Source organism: Takifugu rubripes, chromosome 6, assembly GCF_901000725.2.
Source record: "Takifugu rubripes chromosome 6, fTakRub1.2, whole genome shotgun sequence".
Taxonomy (NCBI): Eukaryota; Metazoa; Chordata; class Actinopteri; order Tetraodontiformes; family Tetraodontidae; genus Takifugu; species Takifugu rubripes.
Window position 1 is genome coordinate 1,111,471 of NC_042290.1, and position 27,499 is coordinate 1,138,969.

General features: G+C 46.0%; 3 protein-coding genes across 3 annotated transcripts; 1 reads left to right on the top strand and 2 right to left on the bottom strand.

The window, feature by feature from the left end:
• Window positions 1–3,087: 3,087 nt before the first annotated feature.
• Window positions 3,088–8,727, bottom strand: LOC115246472 (cyclin-G2-like). The gene is made up of 8 exons (XM_029837874.1): window positions 8,596–8,727; window positions 7,302–7,445; window positions 7,084–7,221; window positions 6,687–6,937; window positions 6,212–6,290; window positions 6,031–6,129; window positions 4,905–5,104; window positions 3,088–4,236 (listed from the first exon to the last, which is right to left on the bottom strand). The coding sequence occupies exons 2-8, from the start codon at window positions 7,404–7,406 to the stop codon at window positions 4,113–4,115; spliced, it is 996 nt and encodes a 331-aa protein (XP_029693734.1). The 5' UTR covers window positions 7,407–7,445; window positions 8,596–8,727; the 3' UTR covers window positions 3,088–4,112.
• A 1,330-nt stretch (window positions 8,728–10,057) lies between these two features.
• LOC101078011 (cyclin-I) lies at window positions 10,058–17,877 on the top strand. Its single transcript, XM_029837592.1, has 10 exons — window positions 10,058–10,272; window positions 11,014–11,172; window positions 13,630–13,764; window positions 14,849–14,923; window positions 15,017–15,157; window positions 15,320–15,448; window positions 15,631–15,732; window positions 15,826–15,964; window positions 16,553–16,752; window positions 16,827–17,877. Exons 2-10 carry the CDS (start codon window positions 11,059–11,061, stop codon window positions 17,016–17,018), a joined length of 1,227 nt encoding a protein of 408 aa, XP_029693452.1. The 5' UTR covers window positions 10,058–10,272; window positions 11,014–11,058; the 3' UTR covers window positions 17,019–17,877.
• Window positions 17,878–19,122: 1,245 nt separating this feature from the next.
• LOC115250224 (ankyrin repeat domain-containing protein SOWAHB-like) lies at window positions 19,123–23,115 on the bottom strand. The gene is made up of 7 exons (XM_029838019.1): window positions 22,552–23,115; window positions 21,587–22,502; window positions 21,390–21,518; window positions 21,160–21,291; window positions 20,686–21,074; window positions 19,739–19,926; window positions 19,123–19,663 (listed from the first exon to the last, which is right to left on the bottom strand). Exons 1-7 carry the CDS (start codon window positions 23,080–23,082, stop codon window positions 19,123–19,125), a joined length of 2,826 nt encoding a protein of 941 aa, XP_029693879.1. The 5' UTR covers window positions 23,083–23,115.
• Window positions 23,116–27,499: the final 4,384 nt, after the last annotated feature.

Consider the following 27,499-nt stretch of genomic DNA (forward strand, 5'->3'; position numbering starts at 1 on the left):
GCCTGGCACTCCTGGTGGAAAGAGAAGCTGGGGCTGGACAGGGAGCAGAAGGTGGAGGCTCTCAAGAGGAAACGGAGGAGGGAGAAGGAAGCAAGGAGAGCCAGCGGCCATCATCCAAAGCTGTCTGATAGTTTCTCATCATCTGCCAGCTGCCTGTCAGAGTGGGACAACTTCTCTGACAGCACCAGCTGGTTTTCAACTGCAAGTCAAGCAACATGGTCAGACTCAGACACCGGCAGTACTCAGAGGTCTCAGGACCTACCAAGAGCCGCCACACAATCCACCGCGCCAACAGGAAGTCCTGTTCCCACGCTGACAGCCACATCACATGTGAAGAATAAACAAAGCACCCTGAAGAGTCCAAGCAGTTCCTGCCCCCTCCTCGGGTCCCAGACACCAACAGAAAATTTCACTCAGGCTAGACAAAGAGCAAGACATACGCTTGATTCCTACCTCAGCTCTCAGGTAAGATCAAGATGGCTAAAGCCAGTTCATGGTGCTTGGTGCTTTGGACTGCGACTGCATGTTTGGGCTGGAGAGAAGAGGATGTGGTGGATGAGCACTCTTTTAAAAAGCTGTGTGAAGGATTAGCTGTTGGTGGCGACTGAAGTAGCTGTCTGGATATCATCTTTATGGCTAATCAGAGAGTGGAAAAATGGTAATTGAAAACATAATGTTAATAATTCCTAGGTCAAAGGTCAGTAGGGTGGTGTGAAACCCCTAAAAGGTTGTGTAGAGTTGAAATCAGCCAGGGTGACCCTGTCCACCACTACAGTAGTCTGATCTTGAACTTTTTAATGGTGCAGCTAGCTTGGGTCCTGTATAGGTTGCAGGTAGAGGACTCAAGGGGATACATGGATGTCCAGGGGATAGTTTAGAGTGGTTCTTGAAGAACACTTTCTTTAGACTGTTTTTGCTTGCAGGTCAAACATTTAAACCAACAGGGTGTGACGTGTCACTGGTGATGTCTTGTGCCCTGATGAGGCAGCTTGTTATGTAAATGTCCATCAGGGAGACAGGAAGACCACCTACATGGCCTCGATACATTGTCAGGCTCTGAAAGGATGACTTTTGGAAAGTCAGTTCCAGTTTGGTGTCTGTGTTCCTGAAGACCTTTAGGAGGTCTAGTCTCTGTTGGACCTTCTTGATGAGTGCAGCCTCAGGACTCGTCCCTCCTCGAGACGAGACCAACCGCTGTGGTGTTATCAGTAGCTTTGTTGATGTCTGTGTGTTGAGCTCAGCCTCCTGAAGGCTGCTTTTGTCTCTCTGAGACATATTGACCTGACTTGATGTTATTGAATTTGGAAATATGTTTTAAAATCCCAAAGAAAACTCTACCGGGATGGATCATCTGCGTCTTACCAGTGGCTTTTATAATTTGGTACTTTAGTATTAGCAGTAGCTGGGGTGCACACAGCCATGATAGAAAACGTCTGCATACTTTTACTAACAAAAAGCTTTTCATTAGTTCGTATTGAATGACTTGATTCTTCTTTTTCTTTTCCTATTTGCAGGATGATGAAAATCACTTTCAGGAAGTTGGACATATCATACAATCCCAATCTAATGTCCCTTCCTTTCAGTTCCAAAGTTCCCAGCCGTTCTCTCAGAGCAGGGCCAGGGTGGATCTGTCCCCGGAGCAGCCTAGACTGTCCCAGTCCCAGGACCGGCCTGCACTGTCCCACTCCCAGGACCGACCTAGACTGTCCCAGTTCCAGGACCGGCCTGCACTGTCCCAGTCCCAGGACCGACCTAGACTGTCCCAGTTCCAGGACCGGCCTGCACTGTCCCAGTCCCAGGACCGACCTAGACTGTCCCAGTCCCAGGACCGACCTAGACTGTCCCAGTTCCAGGACCGGCCTGCACTGTCCCAGTCCCAGGACCGACCTAGACTGTCCCAGTCCCAGGACCGACCTGCACTGTCCCACTCCCAGGACCGACCTAGACTGTCCCAGTTCCAGGACCGGCCTGCACTGTCCCAGTCCCAGGACCGACCTAGACTGTCCCAGTCCCAGGACCAGCCTGCACTGTCCCACTCCCAGGACCGACCTAGACTGTCCCAGTTCCAGGACCAGCCTGCACTGTCCCAGTCCCAGGACCGACCTGCACTGTCCCACTCCCAGGACCGACCTAGACTGTCCCAGTTCCAGGACCGGCCTGCACTGTCCCAGTCCCAGGACCGACCTAGACTGTCCCAGTCCCAGGACCGACCTGCACTGTCCCAGTTCCAGCACTGGCCTGCACTGTCCCTGTCCCAGTCCCAGGACCGACCTAGACTGTCCCAGTCCCAGGACCGGCCTGCACTGTCCCAGTCCCAGGACCGACCTAGACTGTCCCAGTCCCTGGACCGACCTAGACTGTCCCAGTCCCAGGACCGGCCTGCACTGTCCCAGTTCCAGCACCGGCCTGCACTGTCCCAGTCCCAGGACCGGCCTGCACTGTCCCAGTTCCAGCACCGGCCTGCACTGTCCCAGTCCCAGGACCAACCTGCACTGTCCCAGTCCCAGTCCCAGGACCGACCTAGACTGTCCCAGTCCCAGAGTTCCCAGAGTCGCCTGGGGATATCACAGTCATCGCAGCCTAAGAAGAAGTCCCGAATGGGATTTTAAGTTACTCTCCTACATCCAGAGATAATTATTGCTGGGAATAACTGCAAAATGAAAACTAGAGCCTTGGTCAAGCAGGACGTGGATGGAAGATGCCTGGAGGTGAGAAAATGGTGCTACTTACTGCTTTGGTAGGACTGGCTTGAATTCCTTAAACTTCTCTTTCTTTTGTTTGGTGTGGTGACATAATGTGTGTGAGACAGAACTATGAATGTAAACAGACGTGAATTAGTTGCTGTTTTTGTTGGGGTGGACATTGAATGTGAGTTGATGATTCCAACTCAGTCTAGAAATGACAGGACATCAGCTGTTCAGTGAGGCCACTTCATGTCCCCTGAACTGATCCAACCTTCAGAACCAGTCCTGTTTCAGGAGCGACTAAATCACCATCTGATTACAAGCTTTGATTTAACTAAAACATTTTGAAGACGGAAACTCTGGATATTGGCTGCTGGATATTGTAGAAGAAGAGACGGACCAGTTTTAAAAAATAACTTTTTTATAAGATTTTGTTGCTTTTTCAGTACAGGTGACAAAGAATAAATTAATTAATATCTACAAAGAACTATTAACATTTTTTTGTACAGCATTTACAGTTTTACATGTTTTTATATAAACATTTTGACATTTTTGGACTTTTTTTTAAATGCTCGCGGAGCAATATTTTTTTCTTTCAACATATTGTCAAAATTATTAAAAACAAAAGAAAGCTACATCTTAAAATTGGCAACTTTAAACATAACTACATACACACACCCACAGTCACACTTGTGCACCACTGATTTCTTCCAGACAAAATAAAAAATCTAATCTGCTGATTTAATACTGAGAACTGCCACCTACAGAGGAACAGCTGGACTCCAACACATCTGTTCTTCTTAAGAGAGAAAAAGGCAAACCCTGTTAATGTTTGGTGTCACAGATATGAAGACCTGGTTGACAAGACTCCATATGGTCTCTGTGGTCCGGGGCCAAGGGGAACCAAACTTTGTGAGGTCCCGTCCATGTTTGAGGTTCTAAAAGCTACTGAGGTTCTAAAAAGTACTGGTTCAAAAATATCAGTCCTGTTACTTAAAGATCAAGAGTTGAAAACATGAGAAGCTTCTCTTAAAGGAAAAGTCCAATCAATTAGCAGAACCGTGGCCTCCATTTTAACCAGAAGGAGACAGTATTTTATAAATAAGCAAAATATTCTACCAAACAGGCATAAGTTACACACACGATTGAACCGTCTCTGAACTCACAGAGGTACACATTTTGAGCAGACTGCTGTTTCCTAGTGCTTAACTCCACGCTCACCAGAAAGCACACTAATGTTTAATCAGGTCACCTGAAAACCTGGAATGTGACAACTCACCATGCACCTATCTACAAAAAAAACCCCAAGGAAGAATCTGGACCACTCAGCTGCCACTTGTTGTGCAGGTCTCCACCAGCACCACAGCTTATGTGTAACAAACTAAATTTATAACTGAAAGGCTTAGGGGAGAGGGAGGGGTGGGGACATTAAGGCACATAGAGACGTTGTTTGTGGAGGTGAAGGGGGAAGTAGGGTCCTTCTGCGTCGCTGCCCAGAGAGCTGCTGAGGGACTCCTCGCCTGAACTCATCCCATCTTCACTCGAGTCCTCACTGCAGACAGGAGAGGGCAGCGTCACACACACACTCCATCTAAGTTCCAAGTTCACGTCTGTTAGCAGCATGATCATTTGAACAAATATGATTTGTTATTTTCTCGTGTGGCCAGATCAGCTGAGAGCATTGGAACAAATGGGCGACCAGCTCTGCTCACATGAGTCAGCAGGAAACCATCTCTTCTCGCTCTGTCTGCTGACTCGTGTTCTTTGTTAGGTGAAGGTGTGGCTATGTGTGATGTCACTAAAGTGTCTGTGTCAGCCGTAACCAGTGACGCATACCAGACACTGGCAGACACCAGGCCCTAAAGGGCTCAGCTGGCAGGACATGTTATGACATCAGGTGTTGCTACATACCAAACAAACCCTGCGTAACAGGGGAAAAGTTACTTCCTGCTCATCTAACTGTGAAAACAAGCTTTTATCATGTACAAACTGAAACTGAACTGAGCTGAGGTGTGGGGGGTGTGTCAGGTACTTTTTTATAATCTAAAATGCCCCGGCTGTCCTGAGTTTGGGATTTTCCATCGGGTCGGTTGAGAGGCGTCACATGACTGCATCAGACTGAAACTGATACCAACAAACCACCTTTCTGATTGGCCTGTGCTGCCAGAGTTCTGCTCAGTACCCAGGTACTCTGTCTTCAGGGGTTCATGGGACTCTCACCTCTCGCTCTCATCCCATCCGCCTTCCGGGATGGTGGGCAGTTCTGGGACGTTTCGGTAGCTGTGCAGGTTCTGGGCGGTTCGCCGGGACACGATCCACTGCAGCCTTCTGTGGTCGGGTTTGCTGCATTCAGGGGAGGCATAGTCTGACAGACACAGGGCCACGCGCTCGCTCCAAAGCAAGAGCTCGCCGTCTCCAATCTGGAACCAAAGCACAGTTCAGCTGCTTGGATACTTGACCGACGACCGGAGTGTCACACAAGCACATTTAAAAAGATCCTGTCTTCCTTAATGGGTTGCTGTACGGGTTTTAAAATGGTGCCTGTAAACAGTTCTCTGTTTACAGGTCACAAGGTTAACAGGTTAAAAAAGGTAAACCTGTTCCCGTCTGCTCAGCCTGAAATCTGATCAGCTGATCACATAACACCAGAAAGTGGGTAAGTAGGACAGCACAAAGACGCAAACGAGCTTTTTTAAAAAAAAAAAGAGGAAAGAAACTGGCAGTCCTGAGGTCAGCAAAAACCAGTTTGAACCAAAAACCAGTGTGTAGATAGACATATCAGAGAACATGAGTTAGCCCAAATAAGAAGGGGGGGGGGGGGACCAAACAGAATCCCAGCGTGTTTGTAGCCGCTTGAATATCTGCTACCTTTGAATGTGAGGAGAGCAGCTGATGCAGCACAAAACACCAGCTTACATAAGCCACAGTCGATGGGAAAATGCTTTGGACCCAAGTCTGTCTAAGAATAAACATCCCGCCCGCCTCCCCCTGCTGGTGTTTAGATACTAGTTTACATAATTGTGTGGCGTGTGTACGCCTGCCAGAATCTGCTGTGTGCACCTACTGTCGTTCCCCAAAGGGGTTCCTGCCCTTGTTTAATTGTTGGTATTTGTGTAGATTCTCAATCATCCAGGTCATTGTATCCAAGGTAGTTTTCTATGTCAACTGTCAGTTCTTCTTCAGAACTGAAGAAGCCTTCTGAAGAAACCCAGTCCAGTTGACATAGAAAACTACCTTGAATTGTTGGTATTATTACCAAAGCTGGGAAATATTCTCTCAAACTTCCCAGGGCTGTTCTAGTTCCCCTCCCTTCAATAAGCTGTTGTATAAAAAGAGGAAATGTTACCTTCAAATGTTTTTGGATGTGATAGGCTATCTCCAGCATGTCCTCGGAGTGGACGGCTTCTATCCCCTGCATCAGGAGGGCCAAGGCGAGGACAGACGGCTGGATGGACACACGCACAGATGTCAGGGAGTGTTGGGGCACAGCAGAACGCAGAAACATCAGACCCGCGCGTGCTTCCTACCTTTGCTAAAGAGAAGGTTATCCGACACAGACAGGCCTTGAGCTGAGCCTCCAGCTTCTCCAGACTCAACGTCTCATTCCTGTCATAACAGAAACACAAACAATTAAACCAAATAAGTTACCACCAGGCTTGTGGGACATGGTAAAAACTAACTTTGCTGTCAGAAAATGGGGGCACTGCAAGTTAAAAAACACTAAGGTGTCGAAGCCAATGGCAACAATTCTTATCAGTGTACTTTGGTCAGACCAGCTTTCATAACAGTTGACGACTAGTTCTTGTGTTTTTACACAAATTTTCTGGCACAAAGGTTCCTCCATGTTCTGTGGCGACAGAGATGCCGATAGTTTCATTTTTTTAATAGTAAAGTTCTTTTGATGTCACACAAAAGCTGGTGCTGATAAAACAGAAGAAGAGCTTGTTTTAAGACTTCTTAAACTCTGTGCTACAGAAACAGGAAGTGTGTGTCTGGGCTCACCTGTCTGTGGCTTGTGAACGTGCGATCTGATGGTACAGGTGCAGGAAGGTTAAGGCAGTGATGGCTTTTGATTTGAAGTTGAGCTTGTCAGCAACAATCTTCTCCATGCGCTCCAGGTCTGACACGGTGAAGCGACACTGTCCGATACGGATCAGCTCGTCACATGGCGTGAGGTTGCACTCCTCCTCCGTTACTTTGGCCGCCATGTGGAGGCAGCTGAGGCTGACGCAGGACAGGTGCTTGGGTTGAATCTGTGGGCAGACAGTTTGGGAATAACATGGTTATTCTCATTTGTTAGGGAAGGAACAAACCAGTACCTAGAAGTCGCAGTCAAAACGGCATCAGATGACAAAACAAAAGCTTGTGTGTGTTTCTATTCCTGTAGCTATAAACGTACCCTCATCATCGCCAAGAATCTGTCCAAAAGGTTCACGGCCAGGACAAAAGTCTGTGTGCTGTAACCAAAGAAACTGGTCAGGCTCCACAGGTCCTCCACTTTGGCATCTCTGCACTTGGCTGAGATCCGGCTTTCACCCTGGAACACAGAACGTGGCGGTTTACAATAATGATCTTTAAATTACTCAGGCTAATGTTCAATAATGGGTCAGTGCTGACCTGCACAGAGGACTCGATGAGGCTCAGCCCCGTCTTCTTGGGAAGATAATGGACCTCCTGCTCATAGTTCAGCCTCAGCTCCTTCATTAGCTTGAAGGCATCCATTCCTTGGGCATCAGAGCAAGTCACCAAGCAGTCCCTTCACTGCAACACACAACAATCAACATGCAAAACCAATTAATAACCAGAATGAAGCACTCAAGCCGGGCTCTGAAGATGTAGACACCTGAAAAAGGTTGAATTTATCTTAGTTATTTGGTGATAGCATGCTGTAGCTATTGCTGTAGCTCATCCTTGTAGTTTGGCTTTTTTGGGAAATAATTATCTTTTTAAAAAAAAAAGGGACAAAGGTGAACCCTTCATCGACGTGGTCAATGTTCTTTTATTCATCTACTCGGGGTAAATATGGGTGATAGATGCTGTTCTACCGCTGGGTGACTGGCGTCTAACAGGTTCACAGCCCGGAGCCCTGCCCACTCTCCCCAGCTGGGCTCCGGGCTCGCATTTCTTCTGGTTGACGCCTTCTTGTTTTTGGCCAACAAAAACAAGTCTTTACTGTCACCAGACAACTCCAGACGCTCAAACATAGCCGAGCAGTGTGACAATCGTCGTTTGAAAGCTGTTTCAGGATAGCAGCTAGCCAGAAAGCTAACAGTAGCTACGGGTTTAAAGCCTCTACAGGAGCGGGGGAGGGGCGGTTGTCTCTCCAGCGTCTCCCCAGAGTCACCAAAATATACCGTTATTGGCTCAAAAGTAATGTGTTAACGATCATAAAATGGTTTAAAACTGCAACACTAGCAATTACTGTGGAGATTTTCATTTAAATATCGAGAGCCAGGTTAGTTTGACAAACAACAGCAAAGGAAAACAACTGTTTTCCTTATTTATAGATAGATAGATAGATAGATAGATAGATAGATAGATAGATAGATAGATAGATATCTGTAGATATAGAAATATATATCTGCACGCACACACACACATATAGAAAAAAATGTATAGATAGATATAGACTACACTATACGAGTAAGACAATATTCTGTAAAATACAATTTAAACGCGTCTCTTTACCTTCTATAGAAGCTCGATGGTGACAAGAAAATATATACAGCGAAGAAGAAAGACGCATTACTTATTATAACAAAAGATTGGGGCTCGTTTCAAGTAAGCTGTTACATCTTTGTTGACCGGTTCTTCCGTCTTTTTCAAATGAAAAAACATAACGGTAAAATAGAGTACGATAAACATGCGTATTTCTTACATATATAAACATAAATAAATTTGGAAGGGTTACCTATTCCCGTAGATTAAATCCACATCGTTTCTCAGTCCTTCGTCTTCTCCCCTTTTCTCTGTTTTCTCTTTTGTTGACGTTCCTAAGGCTCACGCCCATATTGTGACGTCACGCGGCTATAACCAATGACGGAACAGAATTTACCAGTCAGGAAGCAAAGGAGCTGATCCCTTTTGAGCATTAACAGTAAAAATTACGTCCTATGACGACAGTTTTTATATGTTTTTAATTTATTAGTACATTATCAACACGAGCGTTATGGAGGAAATGGATAATGAAGGTTCGGTCTGCTGATAATTACCAGTAAAACTGAAATTCCCTCTGATCCGTTACCATAGACGCCCCCTTTTGGATGATTTTGCCGTCAGCCAATCAGAAAGCCGCACTTTGTCACGTTCAAATAGTCCGCCCAAAATGGGATGATTTGATTGGCACACAGATCAAAAGGAATTTACTGACGCAATTTGAGTATTATGTAGCGTTCCTTTTGTTATTTGTCTTTAGGAAACGTACGAAGAAACAAAAATATAACCGTTGTCAGTCTTGAGACAACGTCAAATCAAAATATGTTTATTATATTAACATGTCTCGTAAGAATTCTGGAAATTATTGGTGTAGCTTTTGCAAGAAGGAAATTTGCAGTTGCTGTCATTCACGTCAGTAAACGTCTGTACACTTCCTTATTTTTCAGAATCACATGAATACACGTAAATCACGTAGTTACATCAGGCTCACAGTGAAAGATGACTGCCATAAACTTCCAATTATGTAAACTAATATATAAATCATGTCACGTAGTACTGGTAAAAAAAACAAAAAACTTGAGGAGAAACAATCGCTGAAAGTCAGTCCCTCCTAAACCATTTCGGTCAGACCTCTTGGTGTTATCTGTAAAACCTCTAACATGCACTAAACATGCAGACATTTTCTAGCACCATAAAAGGAGGGGATTCCTGATCCCATCACTCCAACAGAGAACCTTAATATGTCTAAGACCACCAGCCCCCAAAGCCTATATTTCCCTCAGTTCTTTCATTCTTACAGATACTCTTTTATCACACCCGGCACTTTTCTTCACCAGTTCCAACCTGCTTGCACATGCTTCTTCACCTCTTTTCTATCTCCATTGCTCTTGCCTGTTGACCCTGGTACTAAAATGCTTCAACCTCTTCATCTCTCCTCTATAACCTCATCCATCCGTTTGGATCCTTTCCATTTTCTTTCCAGGATCTACCTTCACCTGCTTTCCTTTCACCAGCTCTCTGCTCTCAATGCAGATCATCAAACATCCCCACAGATCCCTCACAAAGATACACACACGCCTTTTATTACAGTGAATTATCATATGGACAATATAGATAGAAACATATAGATAGATGCTAGTTTATAATAAACGGAACATTACTGAAGCAGTCACTGTTTTTGTTGACCCCAGTTTTCCATATGGGCGGGGCTTATTGTCTCGTGCCCTGCCCCTTTGTCCCCGCAGCGGAAGTAGACGTATGTGTCTATTCCGTTCTTTTATTTTTCAAGATTTTTCTTTTCCCCCATCACCCAGCACCATGGAAGCCAGGATGGACGACTGAACAAGGGACGTCTCCCCGATTTACCCCTTCATCGGAATTTCCGTGGACCGGATGAACTCCAGCTGTGGTTTTCTCCGCTTCGCAGGGGAGGGTAACATTTGGGGCTATGACTATTTGCTGAGCGCTAAACAAGCGTTTATGTTCTCCGTTGGCATCTTGCCCTGAAGCTCTACGATTACTGAAAACCGGTCTGAATTTCACATCAACACGTAGTGTCGGATGTTTTTACCATTTAGCTATGTTGGAGCACGAGCTGTTCCAAATTTGCCTGGAACGTTAGCCAATTGCTAGCGACGCCGGGCTGTCAGGTTAGCTGCGGTCCAAGCAGTAGCCGTAACCGGGGCAAGTGGCCCGGGAGAAGCGCTTGTCCCAGAACAATGGGACCTTCTAGAGACAATCAGTCCCTCAACCTGGGAAGTAGCCCAATTCATTTCTTGCCATCATTTTTTAACTAATTGAGCTTTTTTTAACCATCCGCTTTCATATTGTGTTACGCTTTGCCAAGAATTTTACAATACAACGAGATAATACATAAATAAGTCACAATGCAATAAAGTAACAAAAGTAAAAGTATGGGCATTATTCTTTGTAATACTTTAACGAAAAATATACCAGAAATTAAGCAAATCCAGATAAATAAATCTTAAATGCTAAACAAACAATATCCAAGGACATCAGTTAATCTACTGAATTATGCACGGATAAAACATTAAATTCCATTCATATCACACACTGCCATCACCTTTGTGTGCAGTTCTATACAGTTCATCCAGCTCAGAGGCTGCTCTGTGGGTCGTATGATTTGCAGCTGTTATCTTCTGGTGTGTGCAGGTAGCTGTATCCAGTGAGGAGGGAGGCTTTGTCAGGGTAACGGAGAATGAAGATCTTGGAACCCTGGGGACACCAGAAGCTGTCTTTTCTATTAGAAAAAGCAGCTTCTAGGGAAGCTGAGATCTGGAGGGTCTACGTGCCAAAGAAGCCCTCCTCACAGGTGAGGATTTTCCTTGTGTAGCTAAATTTACATTAAAATACATCCCAACTTTGACTGAAAACAAGTGAGTAGCTGCAGTTTAGGACTTCAAATTGTAACTGTATGCAGAAAAAATAGGTCACTGTAGTTCTGTCATGTATGCTGAAGTGTCAACAGGACCTGCACTTTTCACCTGCACCTTAAGAGCAAAGGTTGCCAATTTGAGGACAGCAACGTAAAAGTTTTAGTAAGAGAAGACAGATGGTTTGGAAGAGGGGTAAAAGAAACCTTCACAGAAGTCGAAAACAGATTTGTTTAAACAGAGGGGGACATAACCTTTCCTCCACCTACAACGCTGCTCTGAGTACTCGCCCAGAACAGGTAAACACTCATTCATAGCTGTGCGTAAACATGCTGCTCTCTGCTGGGTGGTTGCAACCCTAACTGCTCACCTGATGGGCACCCCCACCGAGTGTTTACCATGGGCCGACTAATGCCAACTCTTCATGAAATAGCCCCCAACAACAGACATTCAGTTCCTACGACTGAATAAGAGCTGAATGTCTAAACTTTCACCAAACTAGTCAGAACCGAAGAAGTGAAACATCAAAGACCTACTCTAATCCTAAATCTATCTCATCCCAAAGCTAATTAATTTTGGAAAGTGTTCACTCCCACAGGAAAAGCCCCGAGCGTGCACAGGTCGGACCTCTAAGATCAGCATAGGAACATAACTTTTGTGGTGTCCGGGGCCACACCACAGCAATATGCAGAGTCATAATTTTATCACCTATTTTCTTCAACTGTATGTTCATTTATTCTAATAAAATAGGATAATCTCCCATCTCAGACCTGATCTGCTGATTTGCATTGTAGAACCGGACCACACTACATAATGTTTTGTTTTTAGGTTCCAAGTCTGACTTTAGTTTGTTCAAAACTATTGACCAATCTTAGTTAAGGTAGTTGGGTTGATAATAAGAAGCCTGTTAGCTGAGTTAGCTACAACGCTAACCCAATGAGCTCGTGGAGCGGAGGTCCTCCTCAGAGGAGAGTAAGATCAGCGTTGCTCTGAATATCCACCTACTGCTGGTGTGGCATTTACGTGTTTCTGCAGTGTCATTATAAAAAGAGACACAAGACAAAGCCCGTCACAACAGCTGATTGGTATCCAGATAGTGCATATTCTGAATTTCCTTTGCATGCATTTACATTTCTGCGTTGGGCCGATTACGTGAAATTCACGTGGCAGCCTCAGCTGGACTAAAGTCATCCCAGAGAAGTCCGAATGGAGTTGCCCCCCCCCCCCCAGATGCAGATGGAAACACACTTGGGGAGCCTTTGTAGCACCATGTGTCGGGGACACTGGAAATCTGATAACGATAATGGAATTATAGTTGCAATAAAGTGATTCAAGGCTTCAGTAAGAAGTTATGAACTGCTCAAAAGCAGGGGCTATATTTTGTAGGGATGTGCAGTACTCTGTTTTACCACTCCAATAAAAGAGGAATAATTAACAGTTGTGCTGAACAAGCATAAATATCTCTAAAACTCTTCATCACTTCTCTCATATTTGGACATTTTGCATGAGAAAAGTTGCTGAAGAGTTTGATGTATAATATGTACCTGTTGTCTAAAGCTTGTGTCATTGAAGTGTGATACTGATACTTTCCCATATTACATTTTAATGCAAATAGCAGCCGATCATATCGGACATCTCTCTTTTGTTTGGTGAAATATAATTTTAAGTGACATCCTTAAAATTCCTGAATAATCATGTTTGCCAACCGATGTTGTGTGTCAACACCCCCCCCCCCCCCCCCCCTCACCTAATTTTACAACAGCAATAGAATGAAGCTCTGTTTCATTTCTTTGGCCTTTGATCTGCTGATGCTCAGGCCAGTTGTTTTTAGGTTGGACACTTTCAGTTCAGGCTGAAAAGTGTAGAGTTGTCTTCTGTCCTTGTCCCCTGCTGCTTGTCCAATGTGAAGTACAACCTGGCTTTGATTCACCCAAACGCAGGCTGATGCTCATTGGTGTAAAGCTGGAATGTCAGTTAGAACAAGATTTAAAACATGTAACATGTGACTTGGTTATAGTTTGTTCTAATGTAATCTACTAGCGTTGTGAGGATTTTCTCTTCATGGTAATTTCTGTTTACTTTATGTCCAATTTTAAACCGCAAACTCGTATAGCCTCGTATGAGGATACTAATTGTATTAATCAAACAACTAAACCAATACTTCTGTGATGGGGTAGATGTAGTTGAAAAGCAGGAAAAGTAGAAGCTTCACTTATCAAGGAAGCGAGAAGGTTGAAACTTGTTATACTTGTCCAAGAATAGTTTCTGTAATCACACATTGACTAGCTTCCTGACATTACCTTTATTTCAGTGCACATATGTATGTTGGCCTTTGTTATAATTGGTTAGTTGTTCATTGGTGGTGAAAGTTTGTTAACCCTGTGCGTTCCTCATAGGATACAGATATCTCCCCGACCCAGCGGGATGAGGCTGTGCGCTGGTTGATGGAGCTCCACCGCAGGCTGCAGCTGTACCCGGAGACGCTGGTGTTAGCTGTCAGCATCATGGACCGCTTCCTTGCTCCCATCAAGGTACAAATGGCCGCTTTACTGAGGGTGGTGGCAGAACTACCGCGGCGTGCAGGTGTTTGGCCGTCATTAGGAAAGGTCAGGTGCCCAGACTCCTCTAGTCTTGTTCCAAAAATAAGCCAGTGGCAGCAACTTGACAGAGGAACGTTCACCAAACACTGGGGCTGGTGGGTGAGAGGAGTCACAGCAGAAGACAGTTTTTATTACCTAAAGAGAAGAAAACAAAACGGTTTGATCTGACTTTAGTGAGTTTTCACTCTCTTCTTCTGTAGAAAAACATCACTTCTCAGCTCACAAGTTTATATCGCAGAATAATAATTCTGATTATGTAAATGAGAACGTTTGGAGATCCTTTATATCCATTTAAAGTAGATCTGTGTAGTGCATGTCAGGGACATGCTACCTTTTAAACCGGAGTTCATGTGCACTCAAGTGATGAACCTGCCAGACTGGACCTCTTTATCCTGAGCAACTCTACCGTGGAGCGTTCTGGCCTCACATCATTGATAAGGTGTTTGTTGGCTGTCTGGCAGCTGCTGAGTACACAAGAACAGGGAGTGCCGACACAGACAGCAAACGGACCTTCTTGTTTCTCTTTCTGTTGTATGAGGTGTTCCAGCATTATCAGGATGGCCCTCATGGTTAAACACTGCAGCTGCTGAAGAACATCCTGGTTTCTTCCCTTTCTCCACAACTAAAAAGCAGAGTCACCATAGCTCACCCTTTACAAGAGAGCAGCAGCAACAGATGAGCACAAAAAGTTCTCTGACAGCTGCTGATCCAAGCAGGCAGACAGCTGTCTGCTGCGTCCGCTCAAGGATGTAACTGGAGGACATGCACCCTGAATTGGCTCCATAAACATTGAGAACAGTGAGAAACTTTAATCTGAGTATTTAGACTGCGGAAAATGAGCTTGATGGAATCACAAAATGTTTTTTTGATGAGTTATTTAAGAAGAAATTAATCCAGTTTGTTTTGAACCAATTTTCTGTTCAGGTTCACAATCTATGTTGTTATTATATCACAGTTACCTACATCATGTAAAATGTTGATATTTTCTACTGTTATGCTTGTTATCTGTCTGTAGGCACGTCCAAAGTACCTGCGCTGCATCGCCATCACTTGCTTCTTCCTGGCTTCCAAAACCAGCGAGGAGGATGAGGTGAAGACAATCATCATACTGACTAAGAGTTACTGTGCCACACACACCTGTTACACTTCCTTAAATAACTGTGTGCGTGTGTGTGTGTGCTAGCGTGTGCCCTCCTTGAAGGAGCTGGCTGCCTCCAGCAGCTGCGGCTGTTCTCCATCAGAGATTCTGAGGATGGAGAGGATCATCCTGGACAAGCTGAACTGGGATCTGCACAGCGCCACAGCCCTGGACTTCCTGCACATCGTGAGTGTGCACTTTCTGATCTGAGATGGTGATTGAAGCTTGGTCACTGTCATCGTTGTGTTACTGGTCCTGTGTGCTTGATCAGCAGTACCTGGCGGCACGGCCTCTCGCTGTTACATTTACATCACTGTTATTGCTTTTCTGGCTCTTCCTGTGTGGTAGTTCCACGCCATGGTGTCGTCATGTCGTTCTGGGCTTTTGGACACTGTGCTGGGACTGACCCGCTCTCAACATCTAAGCCTCCTCACCCTCCAGCTTTACCACTGCCTGGCTGACCACACGCTCATGCAGGTATACACACTCTGTGTTGGAGCTCCCCCTGTTGGCAGGAGACGGCGCTGTTTGTTACGCTGCCTTATTTCTATGAGTTACTTTACATTCACTTAAACTCTGCAAGATTAAAATATCAAGCACATGAATTGAGTTCTTTTACTGAAAGCTGTCCAGCTCTAAATTTCATTTTTTGTGTGCAGCTCAAAGGATCCATGTTGGCTTTGGCTCTTCTCAGCCTGGAGCTGGAGACCTGCTGTCCTGACTGGTTGGGTCTCACCTTTGACCTGCTCAAGAAGACACAGGTACCAGGCTGGCTGTAATGTACAACCTGACTCCTTCTTTGGTTGTTGGGCAGCTTCCAAGATGTTCTGGCCATCCTTTCTTCTCTCTGGCAGATCAACAGCTCTGAGTTGATTTGGAGTCGGGAACTGGTGGCTCGCAGCCTGTCAGCACGGCGAGCTGCCCTTTCCCCAAACAGTGTCTACGTCTACCAGCCCCTGCAGCAGAGCCCCAAACTCCCCTTCCAGCCTCCTGGTAGGTCCATTTGCTGTTACCAGCTCATTATATATAGAATTATATATTAGATGTACAACTTTTTTGGGCTGGTGACATTCTTGTAGTTAATTAATAGATAAAAACTAGCAGCTGTAGGTACTGAAGGTATCATCAGAGGTGTTCAACGGTTTAGAATAGATAACATTTACAGAGTGATCCGTTATGAACCCAATATGAACTATTATTAATTGAATTATTGAAGACACTAATAACTTGAGCCTTTAAGACACCTGGACTAGATTCCATACAGCGGCAGCATGGTGCTGTGGTGGTTAACAGTCGCCTCACAGCATCAAGATCCCCAGTTTGAATCCTAGGAATTTTCTGGGTGGAGTTTTAATATTCTTGCTGTGTTTATCTGGGTTCTCTAAGGGTTCTCTACAGGTTTTCTGGCTTCCTCCCGCTGTCCAAAGACATATATTTGTGATATCGGTGAATTGGCTTTTGTAGTTGGTTTATATATTTTGTTTATAGCTCTATGATGAGCTGAGACTTGGCCAGCATGAATGGGTGACTATAGATAAAAGTTTACATTTCTCTAACTTGGAATCCTCTCTAACCCCGCAGATTTATCTCTGGAACACCAACTTCTTGCCTCCTCCACTGTCCAGCTTCAGACACCTACTGCTGGAAAGGAGGGAGCCCAGAGCTCTGTCTCGTCTTGCACTGAAACCACCCCAGCTCTGTTGTCTCCACTGAAACACCTCAGCCATCGTAACCCCCTGCAGAAGGTCACAGTCCGCTGTAAATCCTCCACCAAACGCAAGGTAACACCTTCACCTCCTGGAGAACATCAAGTTGGCGTGAACTCGTGATCACACGTTTGTATCTGCCTGTCCAGGTGGAGGAGATGGAGGAGGACGACTTCTATGATGACATCAAGCGCCTCTACAATGAGGATACCACCACGGCTGTCCACGAAGGTGTGATAGTGTCAGGTGAAGGAGGTCTAGGTGTCTGTAGTGTCCCTTTGTCCACCCAGGAAGGCAGCTCATCCCCCTGCCCACCGCTGCAGCCAGCTGGTGCCTCATAGAATCCAGATCCATTAGCTCACCAAGTCTGTTCACCTTTAAATTAAAGCTCCACTGATGGAAGTATTGAGCGATGAGTGAGGCAGCACCCTCAGCAGTGGCCAACAGAGTCCAGCAGGGGGCAGCTCTTAACATCAAGCTGTCGGAGTGTTAGATCAGAGCGCTTCAGTGGTTACGGTGGTTTTGGATTCTTGAGAACAGCCTCAGAATGACCTCTGAGCCGTCCTGCTTCACCAAGGTCACATCCCATCATCTCCCACAGATGGAAAACAACAGAGCCCCAAAAAAATTTAAACAACCAAAAAAAAAAAAAAATGCTGCTACTACCTGATTAATCCTATTTAAAACAAGTAGATTTAACAAAACTAAAAATCACTAGACAAAAAATTTAAGACAAAAAAAATCTAGACTCGACCTTTGTAACCCAATACATCTTTATTTAAGTGTCAGTTTGTCTCATTTAAATGTCCGTGTGTCTCCTTATATTTGTTTTTCATGTGATATTTATTTCCAGTCTGGGCTCTCCCGGCAAAGTCATAAAGAAATCATTCCTGTGTTGATTTTTTTCTCTTTCCCATCCAGGATGAACAATTGTAGGATTTATAAAGTAAACATTCTGGATTTTTGTTCCTGTCACCTTGCCTGAGCTGCTTTATTGAGGCAGTTTAACAATCGCAGACAAATGTGACAATTCCCAAATCTAACAGACATGTAAGAAAAGTCCGTTTGCCGCTGTTGCAGTTCTATTTAATGTGTTTGTATTCCTGTAAATGCTCTGTTCCTGATGTGGGGATCTGCTGGCCTTTGCTCGGGGGTCCCTGAACGCACCATGGCACAAATAAATGAAGAGAATCAAAGTGAGTCCAGTTTGTCTTCAATGCCTGGCTGTTATAAAAATTTACAGCGGTGCAGCCTTTCAGCCGTCCTGCTGCTGTAAAAGCTGCTCAGTGGGCAAAGAATGAAAGTTAAACTTCACTTCTGGGTAAATGATGTCAGTAGGGAACAGGATGGTTTCGAATGAGCAAAACACTTTATTACTGTAACTGTAGCAGGTATCAACCCACCTTAGACAATCCAGTTAATACCTGCTCACAGAGAAATGTCCTTGTTTAAATCACTGCAACAATTATAAATCTCATAGAAAAAGTCTTTAAGAAATGAGAGCGTAGCTTATAGTGAACTGGTCTAACTGGGTGCAGCGGAATGTTCACACTGGCTCTGCTGGGCTTGTTTGAACAAAATCTACACATTCTCAAAATGCAGGCAAAGGTTTGTCACATGAAAGCAGGGTTATGTAAGTATACAGGAACGCATACACACACACAGAGGTTGAGCATATCGCCAGTTTAAAGATCACTGGGCGTATCCAATCAACAGTGTTGCCGTGGCAATGGTTACATGACATTTCTATGGTTTCCAGCCATTGGGTGTGCGCTATATTCAACATTTGGCCTAATTTGTGCAGAAGTGTCCACGTTCTTTCATCGCAAACACACAAGTGCCGTCAGTTACACACAATCTCCAGCACAAGTAGTTAATAAACCTTTTGACTCAGAGTGATGAGAACCAAAGAACCCTTCAACACCAAAGCAGTAACGATATACGTGAATAAAAAAATGTCCCCAACTGTGGACACCGTGTACAAAATAACTTGTGCAATAATGAACCCATGTGCACCCAAGGGAAGCAGGTTATTACGTGATGTAATAACAGCTTTAACCAACAAACCAATCAGTGCTATTGTTTATTCCCATGCTGACGGTGTTTTATGCTAATCCTTGTGATTAGATAAGTCAGCCACTGCTGCCCTGATGCCGGTGTCCCTCTCCCTGTCCTAGAGCTGCTTATGGCCTTTAATCAATATCAAAATCTAGTTTATGATCCTACATTGTTACACAATAGATACTCTTCAAAAATGCCTCAATATAAAAAGTTTTGACCACAGACGACCTTTTGACTTGAAGGTTTCTAATAAACAAGCTTGAGCAGGTGCTGAGCAGAGCAGGAACCAGCGTGAGTGTTACATGTAGACTGTGGCTGACCAGCGTTTCCCCTCCACCAACCTCTTCACCAAGCCAGAAACAGTCCAACGACGTAGAATCGGCGTCAACACCAGCATGTTAGTTCTTCCACCAGTGGCGGCCCGAACGGACGGAAGAACCAGCGCCAGTTTCGTTTCTTCGTGTGGGCCACGTTTGACGCCAGTCTACACAGAGACATCAATCTGCTGAGCTGATACAGGTTCAGAGATTTGTGTTTGAGGAACGCTGCCAACGAGGACGACCTTTTGACCTTTGAGTTGGCGAGTTGCTTGTGAACCGGGGATGCGGAGGAGAAGCGGTGCCGGCGGCGGCGGCGGGACGATTGCCGGGCCACGTCTATTTTTCCAACCTCTCCCGCTCCTTTCAGAGCCACCCGTGGAGGAGCTCCCAGCAGCTGGAAGACATCTAATGGCATGGCACAGTCCAGGTATTGCCACGCCTTCTTCCCCGCCATATCCCTCAGCCGCATGTCAGCTCCAAACTTGTTTACCAGCAAACGGATTATGTTCTTGTGGCCATGGATCGTGGCGATGTGGAGGGGTGTGTGGCCACTGGTTGACCTGGCGTTGATGTCGAAGTTCACACCAGCTTTCTCAACTCCATACCTGAAACACAGTTGAAGTGTCAGCCCACATTTTGACCACTTTGACCTTTGGTCCGACTAATGACGCCCTGCTCACCACAGCGTGTTGAGGACCCGGTGGTCCCCGTGTTTGGCTATCCAGTGCAGCACAGTGAAGCCGGAGATGAAGTCTCTTCTGTTGAGCAGCGAGGAGTCCTCTCTGAACAGGGAGTAGATGTCAGGCCAGGCCCCCGCTGCCCCCTTCACCAGCCAGGCGTGTTCTCTGGCCTCCAGAGGAACCGACGACTGATGGCAAGAACAAATATCAGCCCCCGTCGGTATGTCTGCATCTACATTTATAGTAGATCACGCAGAGACACCACTGTAATCCTGTGATCACATATCACTCCTTCCCTCTCCCCTACTCCCTACTTAGGAAGCTGGGTTGCGTGAACTACTTTGTGACCTCAGTGATGAGCTGGGATTTGACATCATAGAACCACATAGTGAGTAAGACGGACCAGACGGACGTCAGCGCCGGTTAAGTGGGTTTATCTGTTATTTACTGATTAAAACATAAAAAACACTCACAGACTTGTCCATGTATAATGATGTCCTTAATATTGTCCTTATTATTACTTAATTAGCATCATGTCTGCCTTCTAGCCCGCAAATGCAAAGGATGATGGGAAATACTGCTTGGTTAGGGAGCATTGTTGTGCACTACTTTTCTCAATGCATCATGGGATACACTGATTGCACTATGGGGTGCGAGGATCCTCACTTAACATTTGGACAGTCCTCCAAAATGGCATCCTCACTAGTTAGTGCACTATAAAGGGAATAGGGGTTGATTTCTGGTATCATTCTACCTCTGAAATATATTCTAATAAGTAAAAAAAAAGAAATTTGTTTAAAATTTCCTCACCACATGTGGATGGACAGTGGGGCAGCTCCCCAACAGGGGGGCAAACATATTCAGATCAGCTCTGAGGTCCTTGATATCGAGACAAGCAACGCGGCTTAATGCCGCTGAGATGAAAGGAGATGTCTGCATGTCCTCACCTGCTTACTCTGGTCCTCATCATGAGCTCTCGTGCATACAGCAGGCGGGTTACTCCTCCTTCCTCTCACCTCAACCAGATCGCCGAGGCTTTGGCATCGGGGGGGTGTGGAGCAGGATGAGAGTGAGGAGGACGACAGGCAGCGGTGAAGGCTGAGTGAGGAGGAGATCAGGTTCAGGCGGTTTAAACGGGCCGCTTCGCTTCCCCCTCCACCTCTTCCCTTTGAGTCCTCTTGCAGGAGCTGGTCCAGGTCAGCTCCAAGGCTGAGACACATTCTGCTCCTCAAGTGGCTGCTGACCCGCCTGCCACATGCTGGCTGCTTTCGTAAATGTGGCGAAGACGTGGAGCCGTCACTGGACTCTGACTCCCCCTGGTCAGTGTGGAGATGACCTGTGGAGAGGACCGTCAAATTTTAACTGGATACCAGTTCAGAACCTCCTGAGCATCACAGAACTCCTCAGATGGCAGCTCAAACCTCTGGAGCGGTGCCATGACAACGGCTCCTGGTCAACGTGGAGATGGTCAGACGAATGACGCGTTTCACCCAACTTATTCCTTTGTGTGAGCTGGAGAGTTTCCTGGAGTCCCAGATCACCTCCTGTTTTACCTGATAGCAAAACAGGACAGAAATATCATTCAAATACAAAATTCCCATCAAATAGAGTCTTAAAGCCAGGCCCTTTAAACTGGAAACCACCATGGTACCTGGTCTGCTGTGGAGCTCCTCGAGGCTGCTGTTGCAGTGCAGTCCTCTGGAGATACCTACACCAGGTGAAGGGGGTGAAGATGCTGCTATGGCTGGACGAGTGCCCTGAACGCTGGCTGTGATGTAACCTGGGCTCCAGATACCCACCAGCAGGCTGCACCCACGTCTGGCCCATTGTGGATGGGACCTCGTTAGCTGGGTCTGGACTGTAGCACCGCACCTCCTCGGGAAGGCTCCGTCGGGTCAACTGCCACGGGACTGACCCATATTCTAGTCCTGGCACGAGCCACTCTTCTGTCTGTCTGTCTGACTCTGACCTCCAGGGAAGACCAGTATTGGACAGCATTTCGCCTTTGGCATTCTGGATGTAAATCTGAGGATGTTTCCTTTCTGAAGAAGAGGAGGATGAGGAGTAGGGTGCAGGTGAATCTATGTTGGAAGGTGACGGGGCAAAAAGAGCCTTCCCCAAGGCTACCATGAGGAATGTGTCTCCCTGCTGAAATTGGTCCCACTGGAGTATCATCTTGATCATCATCATCATCATCATCATCATCATGACACACAGCAGATTTGTAACTCGGTCTGTGTCTGTGTCGTGATGTAGTCTGAGGAGGGGGGTTGAGTCCAGCCTGGAGTACGGCCTGTCTCTCTGAGGTCTGAGGAGGGGGGCTGAGTCCAGCCTGGAGTAGGGCCTGTCTCCCTGAGGTCTGAGGAGGGGGGCTGAGTCCAGACTGGAGTAGGGCCTGTCTCCCTGAGGTCTGAGGAGGGGGGCTGAGTCCAGACTGGAGTAGGGCCTGTCTCCCTGAGGTCTGAGGAGGGGGGTTGAGTCCAGCCTGGAGTAGGGCCTGTCTCCCTGAGGTCTGAGGAGGGGGGCTGAGTCCAGACTGGAGGAGGGCCTTTCTTCCTGAGGTCTCAGGAGGGGGGCTGACTCCAGCCTGGCTGAGGGCCTGTCTCCCTGGGGGTTGTCCTCCGGTAACTGGTACCTGCATGTGGTTATCTGCAGCTATCTTCGCAGGTGTGGTCTTCGCAGGTGTCTCTAAAGGGTGACCAGCACCCCGTATATGCTGCCCCACATTAGGGAGGTGAGCCTGTGGGGGAGCCTGTGGAGGAGCCTGTGGGGGGAGCCTGTGGGGGAGCCTGTGGGGGAGCCTGTGGAGGAGCCTGTGGGGGAGCCTGTGGGGGAGCCTGGCACTGACCTGAGGTCAGATTCACCAGCTGAGCTGCTGCTGGACGGATGGAATCCTCAAACCTGCTCCTTACCGGCTGCTGTGACAAGTTAGAATTTGTCTCCACGTCGCTCATAATAAATCCGGCCACTGGTAGGACCTGTTTTCCGGGGGCTCCTCCCGGCAGTTGTGGCCGCGGCTTTGCTGCTTTGCCAGCCAGGCTTTGAGCGCCGTTCCCCGGGAACACTTCTCTCTTCTTCCCGGGAGCGACTCGTGAGCCCTGCTCGCCACCTCCGGGGACATTTCCTCTGAATTTCTTCCTGAGGACCACATAAGAAACGCCGTCGATCTGCTGGACGGTGGCCAAGGAGTTGACGAACCTTTTGAAGAGCTCCCGGTTCTTCTCTTGCTCCGGGTTCTCCCGGATGAAGCTCCTGAAGTGCGTGAGAAGGTCGGCGTTCTTCACCGAACCGCCGCAGCTCTGCAGGAAATGGAACACGGTGTCCTGAGTAAAACCTGCTGCCATCCTGCAGCTTTCTGAGCTCTCGGTTGTTTTCACCTGTCGGGCTCAAAGGTCCCGCAGTAGTTTCTGTCAGAACCAACCCGCCCACGCAGGTATTTACCCACATTCCTGCAGGTAACCCGGATGTAGGACGCACCAACCAACGAGAGGCACCTCTTGATTTTCTTTGATAAATGCGCAGATCTAACGACTATAGTTTTGTTTTATAACCTTTTCAATAAAACCTTTTTGGGGCAACGACGCGCTTCCTATATGTTTGATGATCATATAGTGGGGGAAATTGATAACAAACACCTGTTATGACACACAGGTGAATCTGAATACATTCATAGACAGTATCATCAACAAGTTAAATCAAATATTAAACACATACACATGACTATGCTAACAGCTAATGAAAACCCCAAACTTTAAAGTCTCAGAGTGGGAGATGCTTAGAATCCAACCTGCTGGAGCTCTAGCGTGACGTTTCGGGGTCAGTGATGTCATCTGCTGCTGTTGGTGCTGTTCGAATGGGTCAAAGTTCAGCACAGCATCCACCAGGTGATTCTGAACCACTTTCGGCTTCCTTTTGCTGACCAGCTCCATGGTTTCACTCTCCAGCAGGGCTTAGTTCCTGGCCTCGCTGTTCAATGCTCCAGTGACTGGTTTAGGCTGCAGTAACTTGTTTAATCTCCAGTACCTGGTTTAAGATCCAGTATCTGGTCCAAGCTCCAGTACCTGGTTTAAGATCCAGTATCTGGTCCAAGCTCCAGTACCTGGTTTAAGTTCCAGTACCTGGTTTAGGCTCCAGTAACTGGTTTAAGATCCAGTAACTGGTTTAAGCTCCAATCAATCAATCAATCATTCAATCAATCATTCAATCAATCAATCTTTATTTATATAGCGTCTTATACAATCAAAATTGTTTCAAGGCGCTTTCCAGAATCCCAGGGCCTAACCCCAAACAAGCAACAGTGGCAAGGAAAAACTCCCCTTTAACAGGAAGAAACCTTGAGCAGGACCAGGCTCATGTAGGGGGACCCTTCTGCTGATGGGAGGCTGGGTAGAGAGGGAGGAGAGGAGAGGAGAGGAGAGGAGAGGAGAGGAGAGGAGAGGAGAGGAGAGGAGAGGAGAGGAGAGGAGAGGCGATACCTGTAAATGAATACAGAAGGGGGGGCAGAAAAACTACACAAGAATCAGCATAACTAGTCTACTTCATGAGGAGGAGAGGAGAGGAGAGGAGAGGAGAGGAGAGGAGAGGAGAGGAGAGGAGAGGAGAGGAAACCATGACCCAGTGGAGTGACAGAGGCCTGTCAGGTGATCATGTTTCTGGACCCCGGCAGCCTTGGCCTATAACAGCATAACTAAGATGTGACCTAACGATTAGACGACCCCCTAAGTATGATAATTTGTCTGTCTATGATAGTAACTGGAACTACAGAATTAGTAACAATAAGCTTTTTCAAAGAGGTAGGTTTTAAGTCTGATCTTAAAAGTAGCGATGGAGTCAGCCCCCGTACCTGGACAGGGAGCTGGTTCCATAGCAGGAGGGCCTGGTAGCTAAATGCTCGGCCCCCCCATTCTACTCCTAGAGACTCTGGGAACCACAGTAGGACCAGCATTCTGAGAGCGCCGTGGTCTATTGGGCTGGTAGGTATCACTAGCTCCTCCAGTTAGGATGGAGCTAGGCCTCTGAGGACCTTGTAGGTCAAAAGAAGGGTTTTAAAAAATTATTCTAAATTTAACGGGCAGCCAATGAAGAGGACGCCATTACAGGAGTAATGTGATCCTCTTTTATCAATACCTGTCAGAACTCTGGCATGCAGCATTTTGGATCAACTAGAGGCTTCTTAAGAGTTGTTTGGACACCCTGATACTAAAGAATTACAATAGTCCAGCCTGGACGTAACAAATGCATGGACTAACTTTTCAGCATCATGCCGCGTCAGTGGTTTCCTATCCTGTGATGTTCTCAGGTGAAAAAAAGGCACTTCTAGAGACTAATTTAATGCGTGAGTTGAAGGAGGAGATTTTGATCAAAAGTTACTCCTAGATTCCTCACAGAGAGACTAGATGTTAATGAGATACCATCTAGAGTGATCATGTGATCTAATCTATCCCTGAGAGTGTTCAGGACCAACACCATGACCTCAGTTTTTTCCTGGGTTAAGGAGGAGGAAATTTGAAGACATCCAGGACTTTATGTCTTTAAGACAGGTCTGGGGCTTCACTAACTTTTCTGTCTCCTCTGGTTTCATGGATAAATAAAGCTGAGTGTCATCAGAATGCAATGAACATTTATCCCATGCTTAACCCAACTGTATGAAGAGGGAACAACATGAACATGAGCAAACTGGTATCTATCAGATAAATATGATCTAAACCAGTCTAGTGCTGTCCCTTTAATCCCACATGATCCAGTCTATGTAAACATGATGCTTGTGATCAACTGTATCAAAAGCAGCACTGAGATCCAGCAGCACCAGCATAGAGACCAGTCCATGATCTGAAGCTATGAGAAGATCATTAGTAACTTTAAGAAGTGCTGTTTTCTGTGCTTGTAGTGAGCTCTAAAGCCTGACTGAAACATCTCAAACAGGGTGTTCCTCTGCAGGTGCTCCAGTAACTGAGTCACCACCACCTTCTCAAGAACTTTAGAGATAAAAGGAAGGTTGGATATTGGCCTATAATTTGCTAAGACATCAGGATCCAGTGATGGTTTTCTAAGCAACGGCTTAATCACTGCCACCTTGTAGGACCGGGGTACATAACCTGTCACTAAAGAACCATTGATCTGGTCCAGGATAGAACTGCCTATCAGTGGTAGAACATCCTTCAACAGGTGTGTTGGGATGGGATCTAAAAGACACGCGGTGGTCTTGGATTTCTGAATTAGCGATGATGCCTCAGAAAAATATATAGGGCTGAAGAAGTTTAAGGGCTCGTTGGAGAACCTGTATGTTCCACAGTCACTCCTCCAGTAACTGGTCTAAGCTCCGGTACCTGGTTTAAACTCCAGTACCTGGTTTAGTACCTGGTTTAAGCTCCCGTACCTGGTCCAAGCTCCAGTACCTGGTTTAAATTCAAGTACCTGGTTTAAGTTCCAGTACCTGGTTTAAGTTCCAGTACCTGGTTTAAACTCCAGTAACTGATTTAAGCTCCAGTAACTGGTCTAAGCTCCAGTACCTGGTTTAAGCTCCAGTAACTGGTTTAGGCTCCAGTACCTGGTTTAAGCTCCAGTACCTGGTTTAAGCTCAACTATCTGGTTTAGGCTCCAGTAACTGACATCAACCCAGAGAGAAGTTCTGGACCCAATAATGCAGAGGCTTCTATCAGAGCAGCTCAGCACCTCTTTCAGTCATGATTAATGTATTAAAAATAACTACTGAACATGAAACCAGACCACAGAATGAATCAGCACTTGGTAACTCGGGTTAAACATATCTCTCTTATATTGTTGTGAGGCTGCAATAATCTAATCTAATGAAATTCCCATTTCTGTCCACTGCTGCTTGTTTTCATTAGTCTGTAAAGGTTTCCTTATCAAACATAGAGAAGAAACTCTGTTTTCATAAATTCAAATGATCGTGCTGTTTCAATATTGCATGTAAAACACTAGCTACCATCATCTACAACTATGAATCCACTCACAAGTGGACAAGAATAACTCTGGCCTTCGTGCAAATGACCTGATTTACTTTGAAAGAAACCATCAGGAGGACTTCACCTCCAACCTTCTCTGCACCGTCACACATCATTTTGAAAGGACTCCACTTCCTCACTGTCAAGGTAAACAGGAAGTGAGCCACTCTGGCAGACAAAGGTAGTTCTGCATCCTGACAGTCCACAGGTGAAACCCGCAGTGTGTTATTACCTCACATGCTGTCAATCATTTAATGACCCGTGTTTAGGAAGACCATCAAATCCTCACTCATCTTATATATGCACGTACTTATATGTCGAAAGTTCAGGAAATACCTCCACTTATTTACAAAAAGTCTTTATTTGCAATAACAGGAAGCTGAAATTTTGTTATTTGACATCAACAAACGGTGAATTTCATTCAACAACAACCATCTGGGATATTCTATTGTGCCTCAGCAAATGATAAGATCAAACAGAAAAAGACTTTAAAATAGAATTGGATAATCTTTTGAGAGCTTGGTGTGTACTGCAGTGTTTGGACAGAGTGAGGGTCATTTCGCTTGTAAAAACACGTCCCACTGCTTCTTTCATCAGCAGGTGGTTGAATGAGGGCTTGTGTGCAGGTTTAACAGTGATAAATAAATTAGAGCTCTGGCTTCAGCAGTGCTGCTACCATTCCCCTGATACCAGACTGTGATGGTAGCTGACGGCAGTAGAAGACATCAGGTCAGGCTCTGCTCAGGTGATATCTCACCTGCCTTCACAAGAGTGTAAGAGGAGCACTCTGGGCTTA